This window comes from Alternaria alternata (genome assembly GCF_001642055.1).
Source record: "Alternaria alternata strain SRC1lrK2f unplaced genomic scaffold CC77scaffold_16, whole genome shotgun sequence".
Taxonomy (NCBI): Eukaryota; Fungi; Ascomycota; class Dothideomycetes; order Pleosporales; family Pleosporaceae; genus Alternaria; species Alternaria alternata.
In genome coordinates this window covers 630,598-651,997 of record NW_017306205.1, presented here as the reverse complement: position 1 = coordinate 651,997, position 21,400 = coordinate 630,598, and the positions used below count along the sequence as shown (strand labels likewise).

Here is a 21,400-nt window from a genome sequence, read left to right as displayed (position 1 = left end):
ATGCGCTTTGTGTCATGGCGGGGAGCGGCCTCGGTGCCTTTATCAGAAGCTCAGCCGCTAGGGTGCGGAAGCACACCACTTCGAGTCAATGTGCATAGCGACGGCTTGATGTTCGCGTTGACGCTAAATAGACCCCGGTTCGATGCGCATTAGCGGCATATCTCGCATACGAATAACCCGGGGTTCGGCGGTATCATGGGGGAGACCCCGGGAACTCCAGACGCTGGTACATCAGGGACCTGCCTTGCTTGGGTGAGATGGACATGAATAGTATGAGATTCAAACACACCTCCTTTCTAATTGTCTAGAACATTGATCAACACGGAGCGGTCAGTCCGTAGCATGATTCTGGACACTCGGCGCAGGCACGAGGTGTCAGTGCGATGCAGGTCATCACTGTATTGGCGCCCCCTCCGCCGCACTACAGCACAGCAACGATAGAGTCTCCACACCGTGGCTTGCAACGGTGTGTGCGCAAGTGTGGAGAGACACAGTGAGCGAATCCGGGGAGCATTCAATTTTCCTTGACGTTAACGCGGAGAACGCGCCTCCGTTGCCCTAAATCGCGTGCTAAAAAAGAAATAACGTTTAGGTGTGGTTCATCGTCGTCACCAACAGCGATCTTCTGGAAGCCATAAACGCCAGTCGGCATGGGTATGAAGAAGGGCGTTCACGCCACACAAGGGAGCAGCCAGGGACCAGGTTTTCGGCTGAACTCTAAGTGGTGGGATGGAGATTCTCCGTTTCACAGCATATCGACATCTACTGCAGGGTCCATTAACGAACAACAATAATGATTATGTTGTAACATCAGCAAAACTCGTTCTCGATCACAAGACGAAATTCATTTTGTGCTTAGAAGGGTGTGCAGGGCATGTTAGTAGCTCAGGTTGCGATAGGTTACATATGTGGGTCCAGCTGGTGCCGGTGGTAATGCACGTTGAAGACTGCATAGCATATTAGACGATAGACTGGCAGCCACCCCGCGAAATACCCCAAGCGAACGCGGGGAGGACCCGTTGGTTCTTTCCTGTCAATGCAGGGCAGGCAGGGCAGGCAGGGCGGCGTGGGCGGTAAATATGATGGGAAATGAGCGTGTGATGAGAATTGGCAGACTTGCATGATGAAAGGCAGCCAATCAAGCAATAAGGTGGCCAGTGGCATGCTCCTTTACTTTGTCCATTCTATCGCCATTTCCACAAAGCAGATCACGGTCATGAAGTAATGATGTTGAAATACACGCAGCATATTCAACACCCAGTTCCCAGGAACGGCGCATACTAGAGCGCGAGAACCTGACCTATATCACACCTTGTTATCATGCTCATCCCTCACCACGAGGGATAACGCAAACGATATGATGATCGACTATGATCATCCCTTCTTCCCATTTCTCGGTAAGCGATACGACAACACGTAGTCACAGTCAGTCCATTGCTTTTTACTCGTTTTAACTTATTCTGACACACCCACACATACTCAAAGTCCGGGGTACATGCACATGTAGACACACAGGTACACGTAAAAAGCATCGAAGGTATATGAATCGGAATCTCACATGTACCACGTACACGCAATACCAAGAGCGACCTCGGGAGAGACGAGACCCTAAACCAAACTCAATCATACCCTGCAATGCCCTGCATGTACATTGCAACAGGCATCGGTCAAATAAGCCGTCGCAAAGCCACCGGCTACAGCAACCAAGAAGACGCGCAATAGAGCCCTTTTGCTCTGTTTTTCTAGCTAAAACCCCAAAACTAACAGATGTCGTATCACATATGCATTAGTTTGATAATGACGGTTAGACCCTTCCCATGCTAGTAGTGCAGGTACGTACCGATATCTTGTGCCTTGAGTATGGGTATTGTTCGGAATGGTGAGGGAATAAGCTCTACTCCAAGACCTTGGAGCTGCAGGGTTACTGTCGGAAGGGTCATTGAGCCCCGAGGGATGGGAGTGAAATCGACTGGATGTATCGCAATGTTTGAGAGAACATGTTGCGCTGCAATTGTGTGGCAAAGTGGTTGAGCATAAGCTTTGCACATGAAGAAGATGTTTGGAAGCATACGTATCAGTATGGGTATGCACAGCCATGAACAACGATTACTACCATTTCTCTGATCTTTGCCAATATAGTCTATCTCTCCTAATCTATACACTGTCACAAGTGGGACAAGTGCACGAGATGCCAATTGGTCTAAGTCATGGTGACGAGTTCCTCGGCCGACACGGGGTGGATAGCCTGTGAAAGGAAGCACATGTTAGCATCCGTGTCATCAAACGCCTAACGCAGAATGCCGTTCCTTTCCCCCGCAAACGTGGCAGCTGCTGCAGTCGATAACCGAAGCACTGCCGCATATGCATCCACGGACGCACGACAAAACGGGATAGGAAGATTGGGGGAGTACTTACCACACAGCTGTCGAAGTCCTTCTTGGTGGCACCCATCTTGATTGCCACACCGAATCCTTGCAGAATCTCGCTGCTTCCTTGGCCTAGGATGTGCAGACCGACGACCTTTTCATTCTCACCTGCGCAGATGATCTTGTATGCTGTCGGCTGCTTCTCTTCAGGGTCCATCATAGCGAAGTACATGGCCTTGAACTCAGTCTTATAGATCTTGATCTTGTCGCCGTATTTTTCGCGGGCCTCAGGCTCAGTCAGACCGATAGATCCGATCTCTGGGTGGGCGAAAACAACGGAGGGGATGTTCTCATATTCGAGGTGAGCTTTGGGTTGGTTGTTGAATAGACGATCTGAGAGGCGTCGGCCAGCAGCGATGGCAACTGGGGTAAGTTCGAAGCCACGGTCACAGACGTCACCGATAGCGTAGATGTTGGGGATGGAAGTGTTTTGGTACTCATCGGTCACGATATGGTTTTTATCGTTGAGCTTGATGCCAAAGTCCTTGATCTTGAGATCCTCGATTTCGGGGTCGCGGCCAGTCGCGAACAGCACCTCTTCGACCTCGACGGTTGATTCATTCTTTGTCTCGTTGTTCTGGTAGGTCACACGCTTCATGCCGTTGCCGATATCCTCTACCTTGGTAATCTGGGTACCCTTGTATAGGTTGATGCCTTGACGTTCGTACTCCTGGGTTACAGTGTCTTGAATCATGGGATCAAACGTTCGGAGGAGCTTGTCGCCGCGGATGAAGAAGTGTGTTTTCGAGCCGAGTGCGTGAAGCATGCCGGTCATCTCGACACCAATGTATCCTGCGCCGCTAGTTGCGATGCTCTTGGGTTGCTTCTCGAGGTCGAAGAATCCATCGCTACTAATGCAGAGTTCCTTTCCAGGAATGTCGGGTAGCTTCGGTCTTCCACCGGTTGCGATGAGTATGTGCTTTGCTTTGATGCGCTGCGAGCCTCCGTCATGGAGCGCAACCTCAACCTCGTCCTTAGCGACGAACTTGGCCCGACCTCTCAAATGCTCAATCTCATCCTTGTTCAAGTTGTTCTCGTAGATGCCATTCAGTCGCTTGACGTAGTCGTCGCGCTTCTTCTTGAAGTAGGGCCAGTCAAAGTCGGGGACCCCACCAACCTTGAAGCCGTATGCCTTTGCGTCTTTGAAGGTCTCGGCAATCGCAGCCGCGTTCCAGGTGACTTTCTTCGGCACGCAGCCGACGTTCACACAAGTACCGCCGTATCTTGACGATTCGATCGCGATGACTTTTGCACCGTGTTTGGCAGCTCGTCGGCCGGAGGCAATACCTCCACTACCAATTCCGATTACTAAGTAATCGCATTCCTTGGTCTGCGACGACATCCTGATGCCTGATGTAGAGAAATGAGATGCGAGGTTTGACAAACGTGCGGATGCCACTGCGGTTTGTGAAAGGCGGAAGTGCGGTCGGAGCAGGGAGGTTTGTCCTGGAGATGGAGGGGTAATGGTACGAAGACTCGTCGATAGAGCTCGCAGTCTAAAGGTCGCTGTTCTTTGCATTAAAGATGCAGCGGGACAACGGCAGATACTTATAGAATACGTCAGAGCACCTAGCTTCCAAATCTACTACTGCAGTCAGAGACTGGATTGGACGATTTGGTAATCCAATGGTGCAGGTGCAGTATGCAGTAAGGCTGCTTGCTGTACAAGCCAGATGTTCCAGAATAGAAGCGATGGAAGGTCAAACAGGGGCCTGCAATTGTCACGCAATGCCTTCTAGATGGCCGATGTATGCCGCTTGGTAATATGGGAAATAAGATTTTGCGATTAGGGAAGCAGCCGGCGATGACGCGACCTCGGTTTGCGGACATGTCGGAGGTGCTTTCGCGCTAACCGCTTGTGATAGCTACTTGGTCGATTACCTCATGGCTTCTAGACCTCCCCCCGGGCGCCCACCTGCGACACACGACTCGACTAGGCAAGCAACTGTATGTCAGTCAAGTGAATTGAGCCTGCCTTGACAAAAGCTGGTTGGGAAACATGCCAGCACATGATAGCAGTTCAAACTTTCCCGGATCCTGAATCCTGAAGCAAACACGGCAATCACCGAAGATATCACACCATCCCCACCACCGACATTGACACTCCTAACTTTAGCTACTTTCATCATGGGCGGCAGACTTTCTATGCCCAAGGCTGCCGATGGCATGAGCGAGACGTCCAAGCCAACTTCGGCAAATGCAGCAGCGCGCCTTACGAGGGGTCGTGGTATTATCAATGGCCGGGTACGAAATGTGTTTCCGAGCTTGTCAGTGTTGACATCAGCTAATGATTCCCAGACCATAATGGCACCCCTTGCAGCCCTCACTATGGCTGGTCTTCTCTTCGTATACGCCCGAACCTCGATACGAGCAGCGAAATTGAACGCCAAAAGACACCGAGAAGCAGATGGCGGGCAGATTAGCTGGCACAAGGAGAGTATGAGGCGTCACGGTCAGATAGAGAGGCTAGACGATGATAAAGGAACCTTCAGCGAAGCCCTCATGGGAGACATTCGCAAGAAGAAACAGCGAAAGGTCGACGAGAACCAAAAGGTGCCAGTTGAAAGGTCCGACAACGATGCCGAACTGAGGAAGATTATGGGAAAGAAAGACTGAGATCTGAAAGTGTGGCAAGGCTGTAGGTGACGGCAATGCCAAAGCAGTTCGCTGTATGATTGAAGGAAGGTACAAAAGTTACTCAGCAAGAGATAATTTTATCATGCGAAATTCACAAATCTATGAACAAGGCCGCTTCCTCGGAGCCGTGCCTAGTATGTGGACTGGATCGGAAGATTGTTAACACAAAGACGATGCTTGTTTGGATCTACTATGGTTGTGAAGCTGGAAAAGCATGTACCATGGTCCGCGGCCGGTAGCCTCGTGTCACACGCACTCTGTGCCAGCTTGAACTCGACTGTAGTTTGTTCGACCTCGGACAGTGAAGGCGGAGCTGTAGCGACAGAGAAGGCCATGGTAACACAGCATGTCGTCGTATACATGATGCATGACGGAACAGGTCTGGTCAAGTGCCGTAGCTGCCATATAGATGCTCTGTGATTTGCCGGAGCAATAGACATGGATGGTGTTAAGCTTCACATGTGAGCAAACCCCGCATCCAGCTGTGGTAGCTTCCCAGGGTGCGCCATACCACGAGCTGTGGGCGAGTAGCGGGAAGCACGATTCGAGAGCAAAGTCATGTGTTGGTATGTGAAGACGCTGATCGATTCGCATGTGTTGGATGAGGGATATTGAGGCACGTTGAGCCAGATTCAAGTGCAGCTCGTTGCGTCGATCGCCCCCCTGCAGCCAATGGCTTCATCCTTCCGTGGCCGTTAGACTGTTTCGGGGATGCGAGTTGCACAAAGCGTGAGCTTAACCCCACCATTCCACCACGACGCTCCGCATCCATACACATTCGCCAACATCAGCCATTGTCGCCCGAGCTGCTCTCGACCACAAACCTCGACGCTTGACGCCAATCGCGCACACCCGTTGCATCCGTCGAGCCGGACATCGCCGCGGCCTTCATGGAGCTTGCCCGGCTGCTGGCCCGATCGCGATTGCCGTAGGAAGACTGCAGCGTCTTCCACAGCTAGCGATAGCCAGTATGCCTAAGCAGGAGGAGGGGAGGCCAAATGTACAACAGGACATTCCAAATAGACCCAGAAATCTGACCGAGGTTTCAAGAGCCGTCCTGCGTAGTGAGCAGGCAAAGCGATGGACCAAGAAGTACCGCACCGAGGTCGCTGCAAGCTCCAGCAGTCTGCTATCTACATTTGCCGCAGTACGTGGGCCTGTATACAGTCCAAGATTACCGACCTCGTGATTGCTGATAGCTTCCAGTATCCTCTGGACTCAGTCAAGACCCGACTACAAGCGTACGCCAGACACCCAACATCGCCTACACCACGGCTAACATCGCATAGCTACAAGTTCAACTCCTTTGCCGACTGCGTTCGCCACACCTACAAGACTGAGGGCTTCCACGGCTTCTACCGTGGTAAGCTTCGCCCTTCACAGCTGCGCATCCATCACATGCTAATGTACGCGTCATAGGTGTCTGGTCTCCTCTCGCAAGCATAACCCTCGTCCGTACCGTGTCATTCTCCATCTACCAACGATCCAAGTACGCGCTCGATAATTGGATTTACCAGACCACCGGAACTTCACCGCTCGTTGTTGCGAACACCCGAGATGCATGGCCCACGTTTTCGACCATTGCATGCTTTGGCCTGGCAGGCGTCAATGCCGGCGCTGCTATCACAGTCATCGCATGTACGAGATGGCTGTTGCTTTTCACATGGGTACCTGGCTAATCTCGTCCAGGTCCTTTCGAACTGACGAAACTGAGCGCTCAAATCTCCGTACTAATGGCTGAGCGCAACGACGGCGGCGGCAAGAACGAAGCGGTACGCAAGAGCTACCAGAATTTGGGAACCTGGAAGACGGCGCAAAATCTGGTTAAACATCGGGGTTGGACAGGGCTATACTCTGGATTCCACTTGCATCTACGTAAGTGAGCCGCAACCATACAGAAGCCATGCAAGTGCTGATGAAATATAGTTCGAGATTCCATCGGCACCGGCATCTACTTTGTAACATACGAAAGTGTGAAACAGGTCTTGGCGAATGCGCGCGGCACCTCACCAACACATCCACTGGCTGTAGTTGTAGCTGGCGGACTCTGTGGACTCGTCAGCTGGGCATGCGTATGATTTTGAATCCCACCGGTCATTCTCGACGTACTGACAACCTTGGTAGATTTTTCCAATAGATACAGCGAAGAGTATCTACCAGCGAAACTGTCTCGTGGGAGGAAAGGACAAGGCAACGCGCCCGAAGATCCATTTCTTTAGTCGTCGGATGTATCGAGGTGAGCATACCTTTCCACACTCTCTGGGATTCAATACTAACTTGACTCAGGCCTTGGTGTTTCCATGTCTCGCTCCTGCATAGTCAACGCGATTTTCTTTACTGCATTCGAGTTCACCAAGAAGCGCATCAACGGCATGTCTTACGACGAGGAGCTTCTTCGCGCGAATGACTTGTGACCGAGTCGACATTCACGTACTTTGTATCTCTGTATCTGCATAGGGGCATGGAGTAGGCGCATATTTTGCTTATATCGGAGCGGATATGTAAACTATCCTGGATCCGAGTATGTCACAATGAGCACAGCAATCATCATGGCACGCACGTGCAGCATCCGGTCTTGATATCAGTCTCTATCTTCATCGCCGACTTACCGTATAGGCGTGACATCCAATGCTCTCTAAAGTGGAGATGCCTTCCCCTGTCTCTTGCCCCGAATAGTGTTTAGGGTGCTCCGAAAAAGCTTGCCCTTTTTTATTACTGAACACCTTAGATCCCATCGCCGATTGACATCATAGCAATATTCTTGCTAGTGTCTCCGAAATCAACATTACCGAAGCAAGTGAATCCAAATGTGCACCTTGGGTCTTTGTAGGCGCAATAGAGGTGACAAATTGACAATGGTGCGGGCTCCAATAAGAGGAAGAGAGCGGGCGATGATGGAAAGACTTGAAGTACATAGCTTCTAAAACACCTGGGCAAGCCCAGGGCTCAGAGTGTAGATGGGTGAGCAAGCAGAAAGACAAACACAGCGACCCTACTTGTAAATAGCTTCTTTTGGTTTCGCCATAAGACACGAAAGCTGTTCGGTTGATTTGTTGCAGATACAAGTATCGCAGCTTCTATCTTTGTCTTTAGATATCTTTATCGTGCCATGTACCACGACAATACACTATCTTCTCTGCTCAACACAGGAAGCAAGAGTTAGCAGAACATTCATGCCACTATCTATCCAGCCTCGCCTCTTCTCTCACATCTAGCTCGAGAACGAATAACCACTAGCCTCCGACTTTAACTAGGTCTCTCATTCCCGTACCTTCAACGATCACTATCTCGCCCTACTGCCAGTGGAATCAATATGACCAGCCAAGTATACTCCGAGACGTGCACTGGAGCAGAGCTATAGGTCTCTATACTAAGCTGCTGTGCTATTGCTGATCAGCTAAGCCATACCCTACGCAGGAGACTTTTGATATCAGTCTCAAACACTAAGGGAACTAGGGCTTTCACTGCCCTCTGTCTCTTGCTCACCATGCATGCCCTCGATTTCGCTCATATTTCTCGGAACAAGAGTGTTCGTGCTGTTCAACTAGGCGACATATCCATTGTTAATATGCAAGTCTTCACGAGTTGGCTTCAGATGAAGTACTCCTAGCACCCGGACACTAGCGTCCATCATTGGTCCGAATCTTCCAATGATCCCCAGTTTGTCGACCGAGAAGAGACGAGCCTGTGCGCTAAAGGAGTGAAAACTTCAACATTCCTCGTCTTCGTTAAGACGCCACTCATCGGGTGCTCTCGTGCCACAATAGATAGTGCAAAGACATGTGCACTGACACCTTTTTCGTCCATGTCTAGCGTTAGAAGAGCGTACAAGCACACTAGAGAAAGCAATATGCCGCGAAAAGTACTCCTCGATAGGTGGTGCAAGTTCGAAGACATACATAAGGCGCAGGATCGAACGCTACTGAATGTACTATCTTCAAGTCTTTCTGGTGGGTGCTTAGATCCAGCATGAAACGCAGGGTGGTGATGGGTACGGCAACATCGAAGTCTGGGATGGGCATGAGGAACAAGGTTGCATCACTCGAGTTTCTGAGGCAGATAGCGACGGTTACAAACAATTGAAAAGGTGAGTCATGGTAAAGGCTAGCGGACATAAAGAACTAGAAGGACGGCGATGTGTACACGCTAGTGCGGTGCTGGGTCTTGCACCATAGGACATTGAGGACAGTAAGCAAAGTTGTTTAGGGTAACCCTAGGCTTACATCTCGGAGTCGTAAAACGTTAGTGGGTGATCTGGACGACAGAATCGTGTCGACGTATCACATGCACCATATTTCTGGTCCAAGGCCATGCACCAATGGATCACCGTTCTTGAAATGTTGTCGCAGCCGAAGTAATTCTGTTCTGCGACATCACATCATGTGTCCGTTCTTTGCACTTTTCGAAGTATTCATTGACCTGCCGACCTAACATATCTCATGACGCCGTCTTTGTTCTTCCGGGAGGGCCCGTATGCAAGTCGTGTCACCGAATAGTCGTGACTGTCCCACCCCAGCAATGGGAATATGCCCGCTGATGAATCCGTTTTGCAACCCCGAGAAAGGCAAATGTCGAAGAAAGGAAGGGAAACGAGACGCTTAGTCGAAGAGACCGAAGCCCATGTCCTCGTCCGACTCCTCCTTCTCTGTTGTGTGTTAGTCTCTGTTCCTTGTTGCACAAAAAGCGTGTGGTAAACATACCCTCCTCCTTCTTCTCCTCAGCAGCTGGTGCGGCATCAGCAGCACCGCCAGCGGCAGGAGCAGCGCCTCCGGCAGCGGGGGCAGCACCGCCGCCTGAGCCGACGTTCAGTAGCAGGTCCTTGACATCCTTGCCCTCAAGAGCCTATTCACATATCAATTTCGTGTTCGGAATTCTAGCGTGTTCGTGTATGCGCACCTTGGCGAACAGGGTCGTCCAGATGGGCTCGACCTCCTCGATCTTTGCGGCCTTGATGAGGGATTGAAGCTTGTCGGCCTGTTCAAATTAGCCAATGTGTCCGCGATTGCGAATGGCACCTCGGGAGTCGTACAGTGATGTCGACACCGTCATCAGCGAGGATGAGAGCGGCGTAAGAGGTGGCGAGCTCGGAGGTAGACATTGCGACGGTTGTGATCGTGATACTGTCGGGAGTCGAGATGTTGAGAGTTTCGGCGCTGGTGAATTGAATTGATGGTGTGGAAGGCGCTAACCGTGGCTTTCGCTTAGCGATGTCTAGCTGGTTTGGGAGCTAGCGCATTCTCGCGGTTGCCCCTCGGTGACGTCCGAGCACTTTCCCCGCTATCAAGCTGCGTCTTGGCTTCCCGACCGGCCACTTCCAAGTTTCGCATATCGCAGAGTTGCAGCTTTCACCACCGTTCGGATTAGCCTCAACCCCACCAAAAGATCTCCCCATCTGTTGCCGATCCGCGTCTGCAGCACACGATGACCGACTCCCCACTCCCGCGGATCCCGCTGGATCCGAAAGAGCAGCCCATCCTCGACAAGCTGCAGTCTATACGGACGGAGCTTGAACTATTGAAGCGTGATCGGTCAACTTATGTCAAGAGCCAAGATGTCTTGAAATTGTACGACCAAGTCATCGAGCAGGTTATGATCCTCAACGAGATACGCGAAACCAAACGTCTGGAGCAGAACAAAGGTATGTCACGTTGCCACTTGCCCGATGGAGGTTGCTGTTACTGATATGGTCACATAGTTGATTACATGCTTGACGACTGCTTTCAGCTCATTTCACTTGCCTATTTGACCGTCGGAAAGAACCACGAGCCACCAGCAGTGTTAGTTTTCAATCATGTCATGTATTACTACGATCCAGCTGACACTGTTGTTAAGATACTCCTACATCTCAACGATCAAGGTATTTATGTATGTCGGAGCTTATTATGTACGTTCCTGACATCAAACAGCGCTTACTAGATCACCTCAAAGAAGCAACCTTCTATTCACAAAAGGACCTGGAAGCACTCGACAAGAACCTACAAGATTGCCGACGATATGTTGAGAGAGGTCGAGAAGAGTACAGCCCTCATTTACTTACCCTCCTTGACGCCCGCATCAAGGTTTGCGAGGAGACGCTAGCAGAACTGAAGCTCAACTTGTCTGAGCTCACACCCGAGCTGACACCGAAATGGGAGAAGCTGGTCTCAATACTAAGATCACTTTGCGGCTGCAATGCAAGGTCCAAAGTCAGTGAATTCATGGCGATTCCATAACCCATGCTAACTAGGAATCTAGTTCCCACATGATGAAGTTGAGGAGTACTCAGAGGAGCTTAACAAACTTGACGAGGAATTAAAAGAGTACGGCATTCGTGCATATGAGACAGAAGGAACTACTGAAGAGAAGCTGGCCGAAATGGTCGACAAAATGCAACTCGCCACCGAACACCCTGAGCCGGCGCCAGACGCCAAGACACTCATTGGCACCCTGCTACGACGCAATCTGCTATGGGTTACGTTGATCAAGCAAAAGTTGGTACCATTCATGATCCCCACGAATCAGCTAACGTACGGACAGGCAAGGACGTATTGCGCCCGCTTTCAAGGATACCTATGACAAACTTCTTTCAATACGAAACAAGCTCGAAAAGCTTACCCTAACTCAGGCATGGTCTCTTCGTGAGACGGATCTTTGGGACTTTCAGCGACAGCTTGATCGTATAGACGAAGCCCGAGTTGACGGTAACTTTGTCGATGCGCTTGGACGGCCATCGGAGATTTACGAGCAGAGAGTATGCTTCTGTAGATCCAAATGTGAGGACCCACTAACAAGTTACAGACATTGTTGTACCTTCTCCGGAAGAGCTACGCTCTCATTTACCAACTGCTCTTGACATCCGAGCCTGTATCTGAGGCTCTACTGCCGATTTACAACCAACTAACTACACTCCGAAAATGCCTGCTTGAAGTCAAGAAGTTGGGAGGTGTATCTTCACCAAGGGAGCTGTACCCCTACAGTATGAAGGTTCGTGCACCACGTCATCGAAACACTGTCACGCCTGCTAACTCAAATATAGTTAAATTCCATTGACAACATGCGAGTAGACGGCAAGTTCATGGTGGGCGACGAGATACCTGATGGCCAAGGTCGAGTGACGCAACTTCTGGAGGAATGCTTCGAGCTCGCATACGACCTGAGGAACGACGCCGAAGACAACAACAGCTCTGCTGAGGTTACACCGTCGACAGAAAAGCCTGAGCCTCTCAGCACATGATATGTCCTCATCCTTCCATCGGCACTGTACATGTTGGCGTAGATGATTAACCCCGCACTCAGTACCCGCATCTCCCCCAAATTTCTGTCTCATTCCGGTAGGCGTCTTGTATTGCAGTAAACGATTCTGCGACCTCTGTACTTTCTGTACTTCCAAAGATTACTTAATAAGGCTCAATCATTCGAAGCTGTTCAATTTCGTCTTCCGGTGGCGTTGGAGGTGTAGCATCTGCGTCTTTGAAGGTCAGATGACTTCCGTATGATATGCCTGCATTTGTTAGCGCAACCGTCTATCAATTTCAGCTCTTTCACTTACAAAGCTCTTCTCCTGCGGGAATATCTCTCAGTGCTCGGTACGTAATAATTTGGCGTTGAGTATCACGCATCCATCCCACGTTTTGTTCTTGGGTAGAGTGGTTGAACATGCTTCCCAATCCGAATATGACGGCCTGGGCGACTTTGCTATTGCCATTGTTGTCTACAATTGGCCAATTGCTGGGATGAGTTAGGTTTCTCATACTTGCAACATCTCTAATCCCATTTCCAATAGATGCATCGATTAGTCATGTCGATGCTGTTAAGACGCGACTAGTGCAACTGTCTGTAGTAATGAGTAGAAAGGCTGGGGGAAACTGAGTGTATGTATGTCTGTGAGAAAAGACACTGCCTGCTGTGGGAGATTACATACTAGGTATAATGATAAAGCGAGGTGTTTTCTATGTGCTTTTTGTTTTCTTCTATTCCTAAAATCAATACTGGGCATATGTCTAGGATCGTCCGCGCTGGTATGTCTCTGGTAGCGAACACACCACGCCCTGTATACAACGTCAGTTGTTTACAACGAACGCGATGTCTGAGAGAACGGACCTTTTGGTGTATCAACCTTGATAGCGATGTCTGGACATCGTTGGAGCGGGATATCGTCTGATGATGCCTTGACACCCATAATAATTAGAAAAATCCTGGTACGTTGCAAAGTGATGGAATTGGATTCAAGTGTACAAACAAGTAAACATCTCAACACAGTTCGATTCCTACATCACTTTTGGTAATCGAATCACAAAATTTTGTCAACGCGCTAATTCCGCGGTCCGAAGGCTTGGACCCAGGTGCGGTTTACGCCCCACTCAAGCTTCCGCTCACGCTGGCCGCTTTCGTCACAAGTCCTTGCGACACGACGGTTGTCGATATGGCTCAGCAACGAGGGCAGGCGATGGGAGACACTCTCAAGACTGCGCATTCTGTCAGTCTGAAGGTTCTGCGGTATGTTGTCGATTTTCCAGCACAGCCTGGGCACACCGGCCCATGACGAAACCGATGCTTGCATCATCTTACATGGAGGTTGATAGCGGCTCGTCTACCTCATCGTATACTACGACTGCCGGTCAAATACACAGCTGGCAAACTAACGATGTTAATAGATTGTCTCGTCCATCCCTTGCGGTGCAGCACCCTCTCCCGAACTCTAGAGATCTAGGCATATCTCCCAAAGCCTCACTCGCCTATCCCACGCCGGATGACGCAAACGATCAATTTGTCTTGAGTCCTGTGCTAAATCTCCCTGAAGCATTCGGGAGCGCCTATGTTGGCGAGACCTTCTCCTGTACACTATGCGCGAACAACGAGCTCGATCCAGCCGACAACACAAAAGCGATTAGTGGTGTGCGGATACAGGGTGATATGCAGACGCCCTCGAACCCTACAGGCTCACCATTGGACCTGTCTGGCTTGCAAGGAGAGGTGGAAAACGCTTCTCCAGGACCAGCCGAATCACTACAACGTATCCTAAGATTTGAACTTAAGGAAGAGGGCAATCATGTCCTGGCAGTCACTGTCACATATACGGAGACGGCCCTAGGAGAAGGGAGGGCAGCGTCAGGAAGAGTTCGGACGTTCCGCAAACTGTATCAGTTCGTGGCCCAACAGTTACTGAGCGTTCGCACAAAAGCCGGAGAGATGGGCCCAAAGAACGGATGTTCACGATACCTCCTAGAAGCACAATTGGAGAACATGGGAGAAGCTGCTGTGTGTCTAGAGGTACGTCAGCGATTTCAACATATCACGATTCATGTTCCGGTACTATTCATTTATTCCAAACAACGAGTCAGGCCGTGTGGCTTTGACTTGAGGATTTCGGCTCCATCACTAGCTCGATCGCAGAGTCCGATCCGGCAGTGGTGTAGATCCGGCGCTATTTCGCTGCTTCAGATAGCCTACCACAACAACCATAGCCCTAGTAGGCATCAAACCACCACTGACTCCCAATAGGCAGTCAGTGTAAACCCGAAACCACCTCTCAGATCGACACCACTTAATTGGGATATGCAACCTTCAGGTCCCAGTGCGCCGATACTGAGCCCACGGGACGTGGTGCAGGTAGCTTTTCTTCTTGATCACCAGCCTAGCGATAACGACGAAGACATGACAGACTCCATTACGGAAGACAACAAGAGAGTGTTAGGCCAGCTTGCTATCCAATGGCGAAGTGCATTGGGCGACAGAGGCTCTCTCAGTACTGGATGGCTTACGGCTCGACGCTGAGGGAGTCTACAATAAAGTTTGCATGGCCCTGTCTAACGTCGCTAGGGATTGTATATCTCCGACCGAAGGTTCTGGCGCCGGTACCTGCAGTTCCAAGCGCTTGGTCTGGCAGTATCGAACTAGCCTTGCACTTGCTGAAGCCACCTGGACATTCGGAACCTGCTCCGTGCGTGATGTCAACATGAGTCGAGTGGTCCAAACAACATCGCCGAACAGTGAAAAGTAAACTTTGGACTATATTTATATGCGTACCACAGCATGTTTGTCTGCCACCGGCTATATACATGTCCGTAACAGAGGTGTGGGGATTTGCGAAGAATCTGTTGGTAATTTGTAATAACGATCCACCTCCAGAGTGATGTTACACAGTACATGGGTATTTCGAATTAGACAGCCGGAATGCGGAGGAGGATCTCTTGGACGATCGCCAGGCGAAGCGTACGGAAAAGCAAGGGCAGCGTCGATGATCAAGCCATCGATTTCGTCAGAACCACGGAAACAATTCTCCTAAGAAAGCAATTATAGACTTGCAGCATTGACCTCCAATGCAACAAGCAGGTGGAGCGATAAAGCGATCATCTCTGATGAAGTCCGACAAGGCCGATGGGGAATCAACATGAGAATTTGGTGAAGCACGGCAGAGAGAGCAGGGTACCCCAGACGCTGTCACTAATCCTGGTACGACGAGTCGACAGACACGGGAACTGGACATGACAATCTCACGAACTGCTCGAGGGTCGGGCGATCGCAGAGGTGTCATCTTATCTCGGTCAAATGTGGGCTTTTGATATGTTTGATCATCACGCCACCAAGTATGCATTCAATTGTGAGATACGAAAGTTGGGAGAGCACTGACTGACTTGTTCGAGGTGGCTGCAGCTGTCAGATTAAACGCGCTCGCACAAGCAGTGACGGTTGAGGACTTTGTGTCGGAATCGGCTATCCACAGCGGGATCGACATGTGCATATCCTACATATGTCTCTGGCTGGACGGATGCGCAGCTCGAGCACGGTAGTCAAGACATATGCGGCACCATGTCCCGTAGGAAGACATGCACCGTTTTGTACAGTCCGGCAAGCAGAGTTGAAACGGCAACGGTTTAGATGGTGGTCAGAGCATACGATGCCGGGCTGGCGTACGGCAGCTATCTATGCACATGCATGGCGAGACGAGGCAAGGCAAGACAAGACAAGGCATGGCGGCGATTGTAAGAGTGTTTGTTGGCAGTGAGGAGTGCAGCATGCTGTTGACAGGTACAGTAGATGATGCCATGGGCGTTTAGAGAAATGTTCGGCCGTTTGCAGGTGGTTGTGGGGCATTTGAATTTCTTTGTTTCGGAGGTTGAAGATGTGCAGTGCAGGCAGTGAACCGTAGTATGGGATCGTATAGGGTACACAGCATGTGTGCCCCTATTCCTGGGCAGAGTGCGATGCCGTGTATGCGTGCTGTACGCCGAAGGTGAAACACATGCAAATTGGACGCACACCACCAGTGTTTGTGGCCTAATAACAGTCGTGTTGGTCGCCAGCAGCCATTTGACGACCCCTGAACGCGCAATGCTGCCATGCCGACAGCCAGTGCTTGGCCCGCAGCCAATCCCACTTCAGCCCTCTGCCAATCGCGCGCCGTCCCAAAGCGGATAGGCCCCAGGCCGTGCCTTCCCAATCCATGCGCAGCCCCCTGGTCGTGCTTTCCGAGGACAGGGTCTAACAGGGCGACATGGGACGACGGCACAGCGACGGATATGCCTGTGCTGGATGCAGCATGTCCATGGGGCGCGACGGCGAGAGTACCACGGATGGCGACATTGGATCCAAACGCTGGGCGCAAATACACTTTGGAGTGCGCGGGTGCCTTGCATCGTCAGCCTCGCCTCTCCGCCGGCAACGCTGACAGGTCGAGCTTGTTGCGAGGTGCAGCAGTCCGGTCCAGGCCGAGGGGCAGTCGACGCGGGAGCTGTTAAGCGCTAGACTGTCTTCTGCGAGCGATAAGAGCGCAAGCGGGTGTGAGCCCTGCGACGAGGGTGCATGTGGGTTAGTTGCTCGAACAGGCCGGAGCCTGTCCATTTGAATCGCCTGTGACCGAGCGCAGTGTGCACTGAACCCTTCTCCGCCAACCCTCTCCCCATTCACTCTTTTCGCCCGCAAACAAGCAACAGTTGGCTATACAAGACGCTCTGCGACACCAGTTCGCGACCACTCTGCCCAGTCGCAGCTTCCGGCTAAGCTCCCCCGCTCGTTTCGCTGCCAGGCCGCCGCCCGTGCAACCGCTTTCTCTGTCCCCGTCGCACACGCTCTGCCTCTGCCGTGCATAAGCCGTACGCTGCCCCATCACAAACCACCGTTGGAGCTGGCGTCCAATCTCCAATGACCTAGAGACACACGCCGACTCGACGTCCTACACGCCGCGCCCGCGCACCCCACGACGCTCTTTGATTGCCCATCTTTTTTGGATATCCTATGCCCACGACCTAACATGGCGCCCGCTCCCTCGTCCACGGCCGACCAGTCGTCCACCCCGCTGGCCGACTATTTCTTCATATCTGGCATCGAGTCCTCGCAGGTCTACGACGAGCGCACCCAGAACAATGGCATAGTAACCTCGCCGCTTGCACAACCCCCGGTCGACGAGACCATCGAGGAGGACCGCGCCCTCGAGACAGACTCAATCCGCCCAACCTCCCAGGACGGCCTGTCCAATGCTGACACCACTCGACGGAGGTCTGCGAACCGATTCAGCGAAAACCGCCAGTCCAATGGTACAATCGTCGGCATTGGCTCCGATTCCAAGCAGACTGCAAGCAATCGTAGCAGCGCCACCATCAAGGGCCTGCAGCTTGGCGGCTCTGGCCTCAGCGACCAGGAATTCGACATTGCACTGCGCAAGTTCGCTTCCGAGCGGGATACCTTTCTCGAGGAAATACAGTTTACTGCTGGTGTTGCGCAACAGGCCCGCTCCACCCCCACAAGGCCGCGTCCCAGACCACAGCGCGTGTCACAAGCCAACAATGACGACGGCGTTGGAAATCTCAGGTCCGGTGTTGGAAGCATCCGTCGCCGTATCTCCACCATGCAGAGCAGCCTGAAGCGCCAGTCGTCGACAGCGAGACAATGTAAGTCACCTTCCACATTCACGCCCGACCAGGATCTTTGCAGGGCTGGGCCTTGGACCTGACATGGGTCGTTTGCTTTTTCCTCGATCTTGACTGACGTGCATACAGCCTCAATTCGAACGTCGAAGCGCATGTCCGGGTACAACTCTGTCATACCAGCACCACAGCCCTTTCAGCCTGATCCAGACATGCATCCTCTTCTCCGTCGCTACGAGCCTGTGCTGCTGGACCGTTATCCACCCCGGAACATGGTCGAGGAACTTAAGAGGCGGAACCCATTTCCTGACTACGTGCCCATGTTTGCATTTCCCAACGATGTTAGTGTCGTCTCATCTGACGAGCGACCAAAGAGCCAATGGCATGGATTTGCCATGACCAACGGAGACGGCTCCAAACTTTATGGCATCTGCATCATCGTTTGGCTGCCACTGAACGCCACAGCTGCAGAGGGTCTTGAGCGCCAATGTGAAGAATGGAGAAACTTGCACATGAACCCAGAAGAGCGAGAATTGGCGAGCAGCCTGGGTGAACGTCTAGCATTGGAACGCGCGAAACTATCCCAACTCCTAACTAAGCTTCCATCCGTGGCTCCTGACTCCGAGGAGCGCGAAGATCTGGACGACCAGATTGGCGCTGTAGAGGAAAAAATCCAGTTGATGACCGATCTGCTTCGCCCAGTGAGGCATGGTGCAGCATCCAAGATCGAGGGTCTTACTGACGGAGACACTGGACTCTGGATACCCCGTGCTTATGGTGTCATGGGTCGAGATGCGAGTCTAACGCCCTTCTGGAAGGAGTGGCTAAAGGCCGTCGTTGTCCCAATGACCACGGGTGCCATCCTCCGAGTCCCCGCCAGCTCACCGCGAGTAGGTATGTGGCAGCCGCTTGAGCGATACGTCGTCAATCTGTGTGCAGAGGCTCTTAGTCCGATCACCTCCATTACGCAAGTTGAACTAGCAGTTCGCGAGCTTCGCATGTACGCTCGAAAGGAGGCAGTCAACGAGCTCCCCGGCTCCCGAAACATCGATATCTATGCTCTCTTCCGATGCATGTCCATACCCAACATCATCACCTTGTTTGAGTATGTGCTCTCGGAAGCCAGAATCATTCTCCTTTCCTCTCACACGGCTATGCTACATTTGGCTAGTATGGCGATAACCAACCTACTGTATCCCTTCCAATGGGCTGGTGTCTTCATTCCTATTTTGCCTGCCCGTCTGGTACAGACGATAGAGGCGCCATGCCCATATATCGTGGGTATCGAGCGTCGTTATGAGCCCGCTGATTACCCTGACGACGACTATGTTCTCGTCGACCTGGATGCTGATTCAATAGTCTCCAACGGTCCACCACCACCATCGCTGCCACGCCAACAGCGACGAAAGCTCATGTCTCTACTTCAACAATCTGCGCCGCATCATATACGATACGGCGTGCCTACTGGACCGCCAGCTTATGCTGTAGAAGCTTTCCCGTACGATACGTTCGCCTCTGAGAACCCCGGTGTCTTCTCATACAGAGCACACCCTTCGACCGTCCAGAACTATGTCGGCCTAAATTCTACGTCTTTTGGAACTGTGGTCGGACCGCCTAGTTCCAGGCCTTTGATTTACAACGCATTCCTGCAGTCAAGTGCTTCGAGCCGTGGCAACGACCGACCATCCACAGCCACCACCATAAAGACGTACCAATCGCCGCCTTCGCCCAAGGTTTCCCCAGTCTCGACGGTCTTTCCACCCATGCCTAGTACCCCTATATCGCGAAGCGATTCTGGTTATGCTCTCCAAGCCAATCTTCGCGAGAAGCGATCCGCCCACTTCGAGACTTCAAGTCGGCGAAGTTCATCGGTAAGTTTGGCTTCACACCCTTCATTGTGGTAGTCCATTGACTAACGTGACTAGTTTGGTTTCGAACGTGTACCCCAAATTCGGCGCCCCTCTCAGCCGTTCCTTGGCCACGCGCCGAGCGCATCAACATCGTCTTTGAGTCATGAGTACAAGGCGGGGTCTTCGTATGCCCCATCCGTGTATGCTCAGTCAACACTGGCTGCTTCGACGATTATGCCTGGTATGGCTATGCAACAAGTACGGAACACTGCAACAATGCAATGGCAAGAGGGTCATTGCCTGCAATGGAGACCGCACGAGGATAAAGCTCTTTGCTCGATATGCGAAGAAAAATCCGATGATGGTCTCTATCGCTGTACCGGTGAGTTTCGGATTCGCTTAGTGTGATTTGCTTTTCTAATGTCGTGAAGGTTGTAGCACATACGCCCATGGTAGATGCGTGGATATGATCTGCATCGTCTGCCCGACGGCTTTCCGACCCGACCAAGTGCGTGCATCTTTCGTGCGGTGCTTTGCTAGTCTATTCTACACCTACCGGCGTTATCTGATACCGGCTACTGGCGAACGCAAAAAGTCTGGTATGACATATCAATTCAAGATGGACGAATTCGTGAAGAGTCTGCCAGCGGAGAACGTACAGTATATCACAACGCTACAGCAGACGCAAGGTACGTGTTGCCATCCTACTCTTTCTTAGGCGTATGCTAACATGCAATAGCTTTCAATGAGTTCATACATGAACGCGAGAGCAAGTCTGCAGACGATCCCACCATCAAACTGTTTGATGAAGTCATCTTGGCGAAGCGGAACCGCGGAAAGTCATCATTCTTCTACAAATCGAAGGTGGACTTCCTGTCCGACACAACGGATCATCTTTGGCGCACTGCGTCCGCAACTCCGCCAAATTCGCGTTTTCCAGGCGATTATCGTTCTGTGATCAGCCGAAGTACGTTACACGCATCCCTTCACTCGATGATGCTAACAAAGATGATAGTCCCCGCAAAACTCGACCCCACGCTCATGAAAGAGCCTCGTGTCATTCAAGGTGTGCCACGCGTCCCTCAAGGGAAGGCCCGCCGTAAGCCCATTCCGTCCATGCTTGGACCAAACGGCAATAGCCCACCACAAATCCATACCTCATGATCTCGACACCACAACCTTACGCTCTCTATAACGACGAACCCGACCTCCATGCCTCTCCCTCTCTCGTCACAGACTCTCATCTTTCTGTCTCATTACTGTACCGCATTTATCATACCTAGCGACGGAGTTCTCGGCGCATCATGGCATTGCGAGTGGACCTTGATAGTCCGCTGGCCGGTGCTTGTTTCTCAGATTGGATATCTGACGGAAGGATAAAACGTCATCTCCAAAACCATCTTGCATCACATGGGGTGTTTTGGAAGTGCTTTTGCTCGGATCGACTCAGAATTCGACTCCAGTGCAAATTGTTTCTCGGCTGCATGCTGGGCGGTGCAAAAGAAGCATTTGGTTATTATGCGAGTATACCTTTGTAATGCGTTTTCTGCACTCACTCGCCCCAGATTGGCATATACTTGTAGCAAAGGCTAGGCAGTGGCGAGCTTCTCTTGTATATTATTGTGTTAAGCATCAGATGAGCCAA

At 51.5% G+C, this 21,400-nt stretch overlaps 8 protein-coding genes across 8 annotated transcripts; 5 read left to right on the top strand and 3 right to left on the bottom strand.

Annotated features, from left to right (window-relative positions):
• Positions 1 to 1,554: 1,554 nt before the first annotated feature.
• CC77DRAFT_1096877 (hypothetical protein) lies at positions 1,555 to 3,768 on the bottom strand (the record flags this gene model as incomplete). The annotated part of the gene is made up of 2 exons (XM_018529868.1): positions 1,555 to 1,608; positions 2,416 to 3,768. 2 exons carry the CDS (start codon positions 3,766 to 3,768, stop codon positions 1,555 to 1,557), a joined length of 1,407 nt encoding a protein of 468 aa, XP_018383738.1.
• Positions 3,769 to 4,571: 803 nt separating this feature from the next.
• On the top strand, positions 4,572 to 5,042 carry CC77DRAFT_940981 (hypothetical protein; the record flags this gene model as incomplete). The annotated part of the gene is made up of 2 exons (XM_018534759.1): positions 4,572 to 4,670; positions 4,725 to 5,042. 2 exons carry the CDS (start codon positions 4,572 to 4,574, stop codon positions 5,040 to 5,042), a joined length of 417 nt encoding a protein of 138 aa, XP_018383737.1.
• An 803-nt stretch (positions 5,043 to 5,845) lies between these two features.
• Positions 5,846 to 7,655, top strand: CC77DRAFT_227269 (mitochondrial carrier). The gene is made up of 8 exons (XM_018530736.1): positions 5,846 to 6,210; positions 6,270 to 6,304; positions 6,353 to 6,426; positions 6,483 to 6,701; positions 6,753 to 6,938; positions 6,990 to 7,135; positions 7,188 to 7,299; positions 7,350 to 7,655. Exons 1-8 carry the CDS (start codon positions 6,034 to 6,036, stop codon positions 7,475 to 7,477), a joined length of 1,077 nt encoding a protein of 358 aa, XP_018383736.1. The 5' UTR covers positions 5,846 to 6,033; the 3' UTR covers positions 7,478 to 7,655.
• A 1,708-nt stretch (positions 7,656 to 9,363) lies between these two features.
• On the bottom strand, positions 9,364 to 10,333 carry CC77DRAFT_226917 (hypothetical protein). Its single transcript, XM_018530734.1, has 4 exons — positions 10,093 to 10,333; positions 9,960 to 10,037; positions 9,764 to 9,905; positions 9,364 to 9,700 (listed from the first exon to the last, which is right to left on the bottom strand). The coding sequence occupies exons 1-4, from the start codon at positions 10,159 to 10,161 to the stop codon at positions 9,549 to 9,551; spliced, it is 441 nt and encodes a 146-aa protein (XP_018383735.1). The 5' UTR covers positions 10,162 to 10,333; the 3' UTR covers positions 9,364 to 9,548.
• A 21-nt stretch (positions 10,334 to 10,354) lies between these two features.
• On the top strand, positions 10,355 to 12,730 carry CC77DRAFT_1022525 (hypothetical protein). The gene is made up of 8 exons (XM_018525482.1): positions 10,355 to 10,701; positions 10,759 to 10,840; positions 10,896 to 10,920; positions 10,970 to 11,248; positions 11,298 to 11,533; positions 11,580 to 11,793; positions 11,841 to 12,026; positions 12,079 to 12,730. The coding sequence occupies exons 1-8, from the start codon at positions 10,485 to 10,487 to the stop codon at positions 12,274 to 12,276; spliced, it is 1,437 nt and encodes a 478-aa protein (XP_018383734.1). The 5' UTR covers positions 10,355 to 10,484; the 3' UTR covers positions 12,277 to 12,730.
• CC77DRAFT_993871 (protein methyltransferase) lies at positions 12,421 to 13,221 on the bottom strand (the record flags this gene model as incomplete). The annotated part of the gene is made up of 4 exons (XM_018536428.1): positions 12,421 to 12,543; positions 12,592 to 12,770; positions 12,964 to 13,090; positions 13,143 to 13,221. 4 exons carry the CDS (start codon positions 13,219 to 13,221, stop codon positions 12,440 to 12,442), a joined length of 489 nt encoding a protein of 162 aa, XP_018383733.1. The 3' UTR covers positions 12,421 to 12,439.
• A 113-nt stretch (positions 13,222 to 13,334) lies between these two features.
• Positions 13,335 to 15,058, top strand: CC77DRAFT_227047 (hypothetical protein). Its single transcript, XM_018530735.1, has 3 exons — positions 13,335 to 13,538; positions 13,697 to 14,312; positions 14,544 to 15,058. The coding sequence occupies exons 1-3, from the start codon at positions 13,465 to 13,467 to the stop codon at positions 14,814 to 14,816; spliced, it is 963 nt and encodes a 320-aa protein (XP_018383732.1). The 5' UTR covers positions 13,335 to 13,464; the 3' UTR covers positions 14,817 to 15,058.
• Positions 15,059 to 17,088: 2,030 nt separating this feature from the next.
• On the top strand, positions 17,089 to 21,042 carry CC77DRAFT_226612 (DENN-domain-containing protein). The gene is made up of 6 exons (XM_018530733.1): positions 17,089 to 17,929; positions 18,038 to 19,776; positions 19,831 to 20,137; positions 20,187 to 20,444; positions 20,495 to 20,722; positions 20,771 to 21,042. The coding sequence occupies exons 1-6, from the start codon at positions 17,293 to 17,295 to the stop codon at positions 20,917 to 20,919; spliced, it is 3,318 nt and encodes a 1,105-aa protein (XP_018383731.1). The 5' UTR covers positions 17,089 to 17,292; the 3' UTR covers positions 20,920 to 21,042.
• Positions 21,043 to 21,400: the final 358 nt, after the last annotated feature.

Coding starts and splice junctions, on each gene's coding strand:
- CC77DRAFT_227269 (XM_018530736.1), top strand. CDS start 6,034: ATGCCTAAGCAGGAGGAGGGGAGGCCAAATGTACAACAGGACATTCCA. Junction 6,211..6,269: donor TGCTATCTACATTTGCCGCA/GTACGTGGGCCT, acceptor GATAGCTTCCAG/TATCCTCTGGACTCAGTCAA. Junction 6,939..6,989: donor TGGATTCCACTTGCATCTAC/GTAAGTGAGCCG, acceptor GATGAAATATAG/TTCGAGATTCCATCGGCACC.
- CC77DRAFT_1022525 (XM_018525482.1), top strand. CDS start 10,485: ATGACCGACTCCCCACTCCCGCGGATCCCGCTGGATCCGAAAGAGCAG. Junction 11,534..11,579: donor GTTACGTTGATCAAGCAAAA/GTTGGTACCATT, acceptor ACGTACGGACAG/GCAAGGACGTATTGCGCCCG. Junction 11,794..11,840: donor CGGAGATTTACGAGCAGAGA/GTATGCTTCTGT, acceptor AACAAGTTACAG/ACATTGTTGTACCTTCTCCG.
- CC77DRAFT_226917 (XM_018530734.1), bottom strand. CDS start 10,161: ATGTCTACCTCCGAGCTCGCCACCTCTTACGCCGCTCTCATCCTCGCT. Junction 9,906..9,959: donor GGACGACCCTGTTCGCCAAG/GTGCGCATACAC, acceptor ATATGTGAATAG/GCTCTTGAGGGCAAGGATGT. Junction 9,701..9,763: donor TGAGGAGAAGAAGGAGGAGG/GTATGTTTACCA, acceptor ACAGAGAAGGAG/GAGTCGGACGAGGACATGGG.
- CC77DRAFT_227047 (XM_018530735.1), top strand. CDS start 13,465: ATGGCTCAGCAACGAGGGCAGGCGATGGGAGACACTCTCAAGACTGCG. Junction 13,539..13,696: donor GTCAGTCTGAAGGTTCTGCG/GTATGTTGTCGA, acceptor CGATGTTAATAG/ATTGTCTCGTCCATCCCTTG. Junction 14,313..14,543: donor AAGCTGCTGTGTGTCTAGAG/GTACGTCAGCGA, acceptor GACTCCCAATAG/GCAGTCAGTGTAAACCCGAA.
- CC77DRAFT_226612 (XM_018530733.1), top strand. CDS start 17,293: ATGGCGCCCGCTCCCTCGTCCACGGCCGACCAGTCGTCCACCCCGCTG. Junction 17,930..18,037: donor GTCGTCGACAGCGAGACAAT/GTAAGTCACCTT, acceptor ACGTGCATACAG/CCTCAATTCGAACGTCGAAG. Junction 20,723..20,770: donor TCGTTCTGTGATCAGCCGAA/GTACGTTACACG, acceptor CAAAGATGATAG/TCCCCGCAAAACTCGACCCC.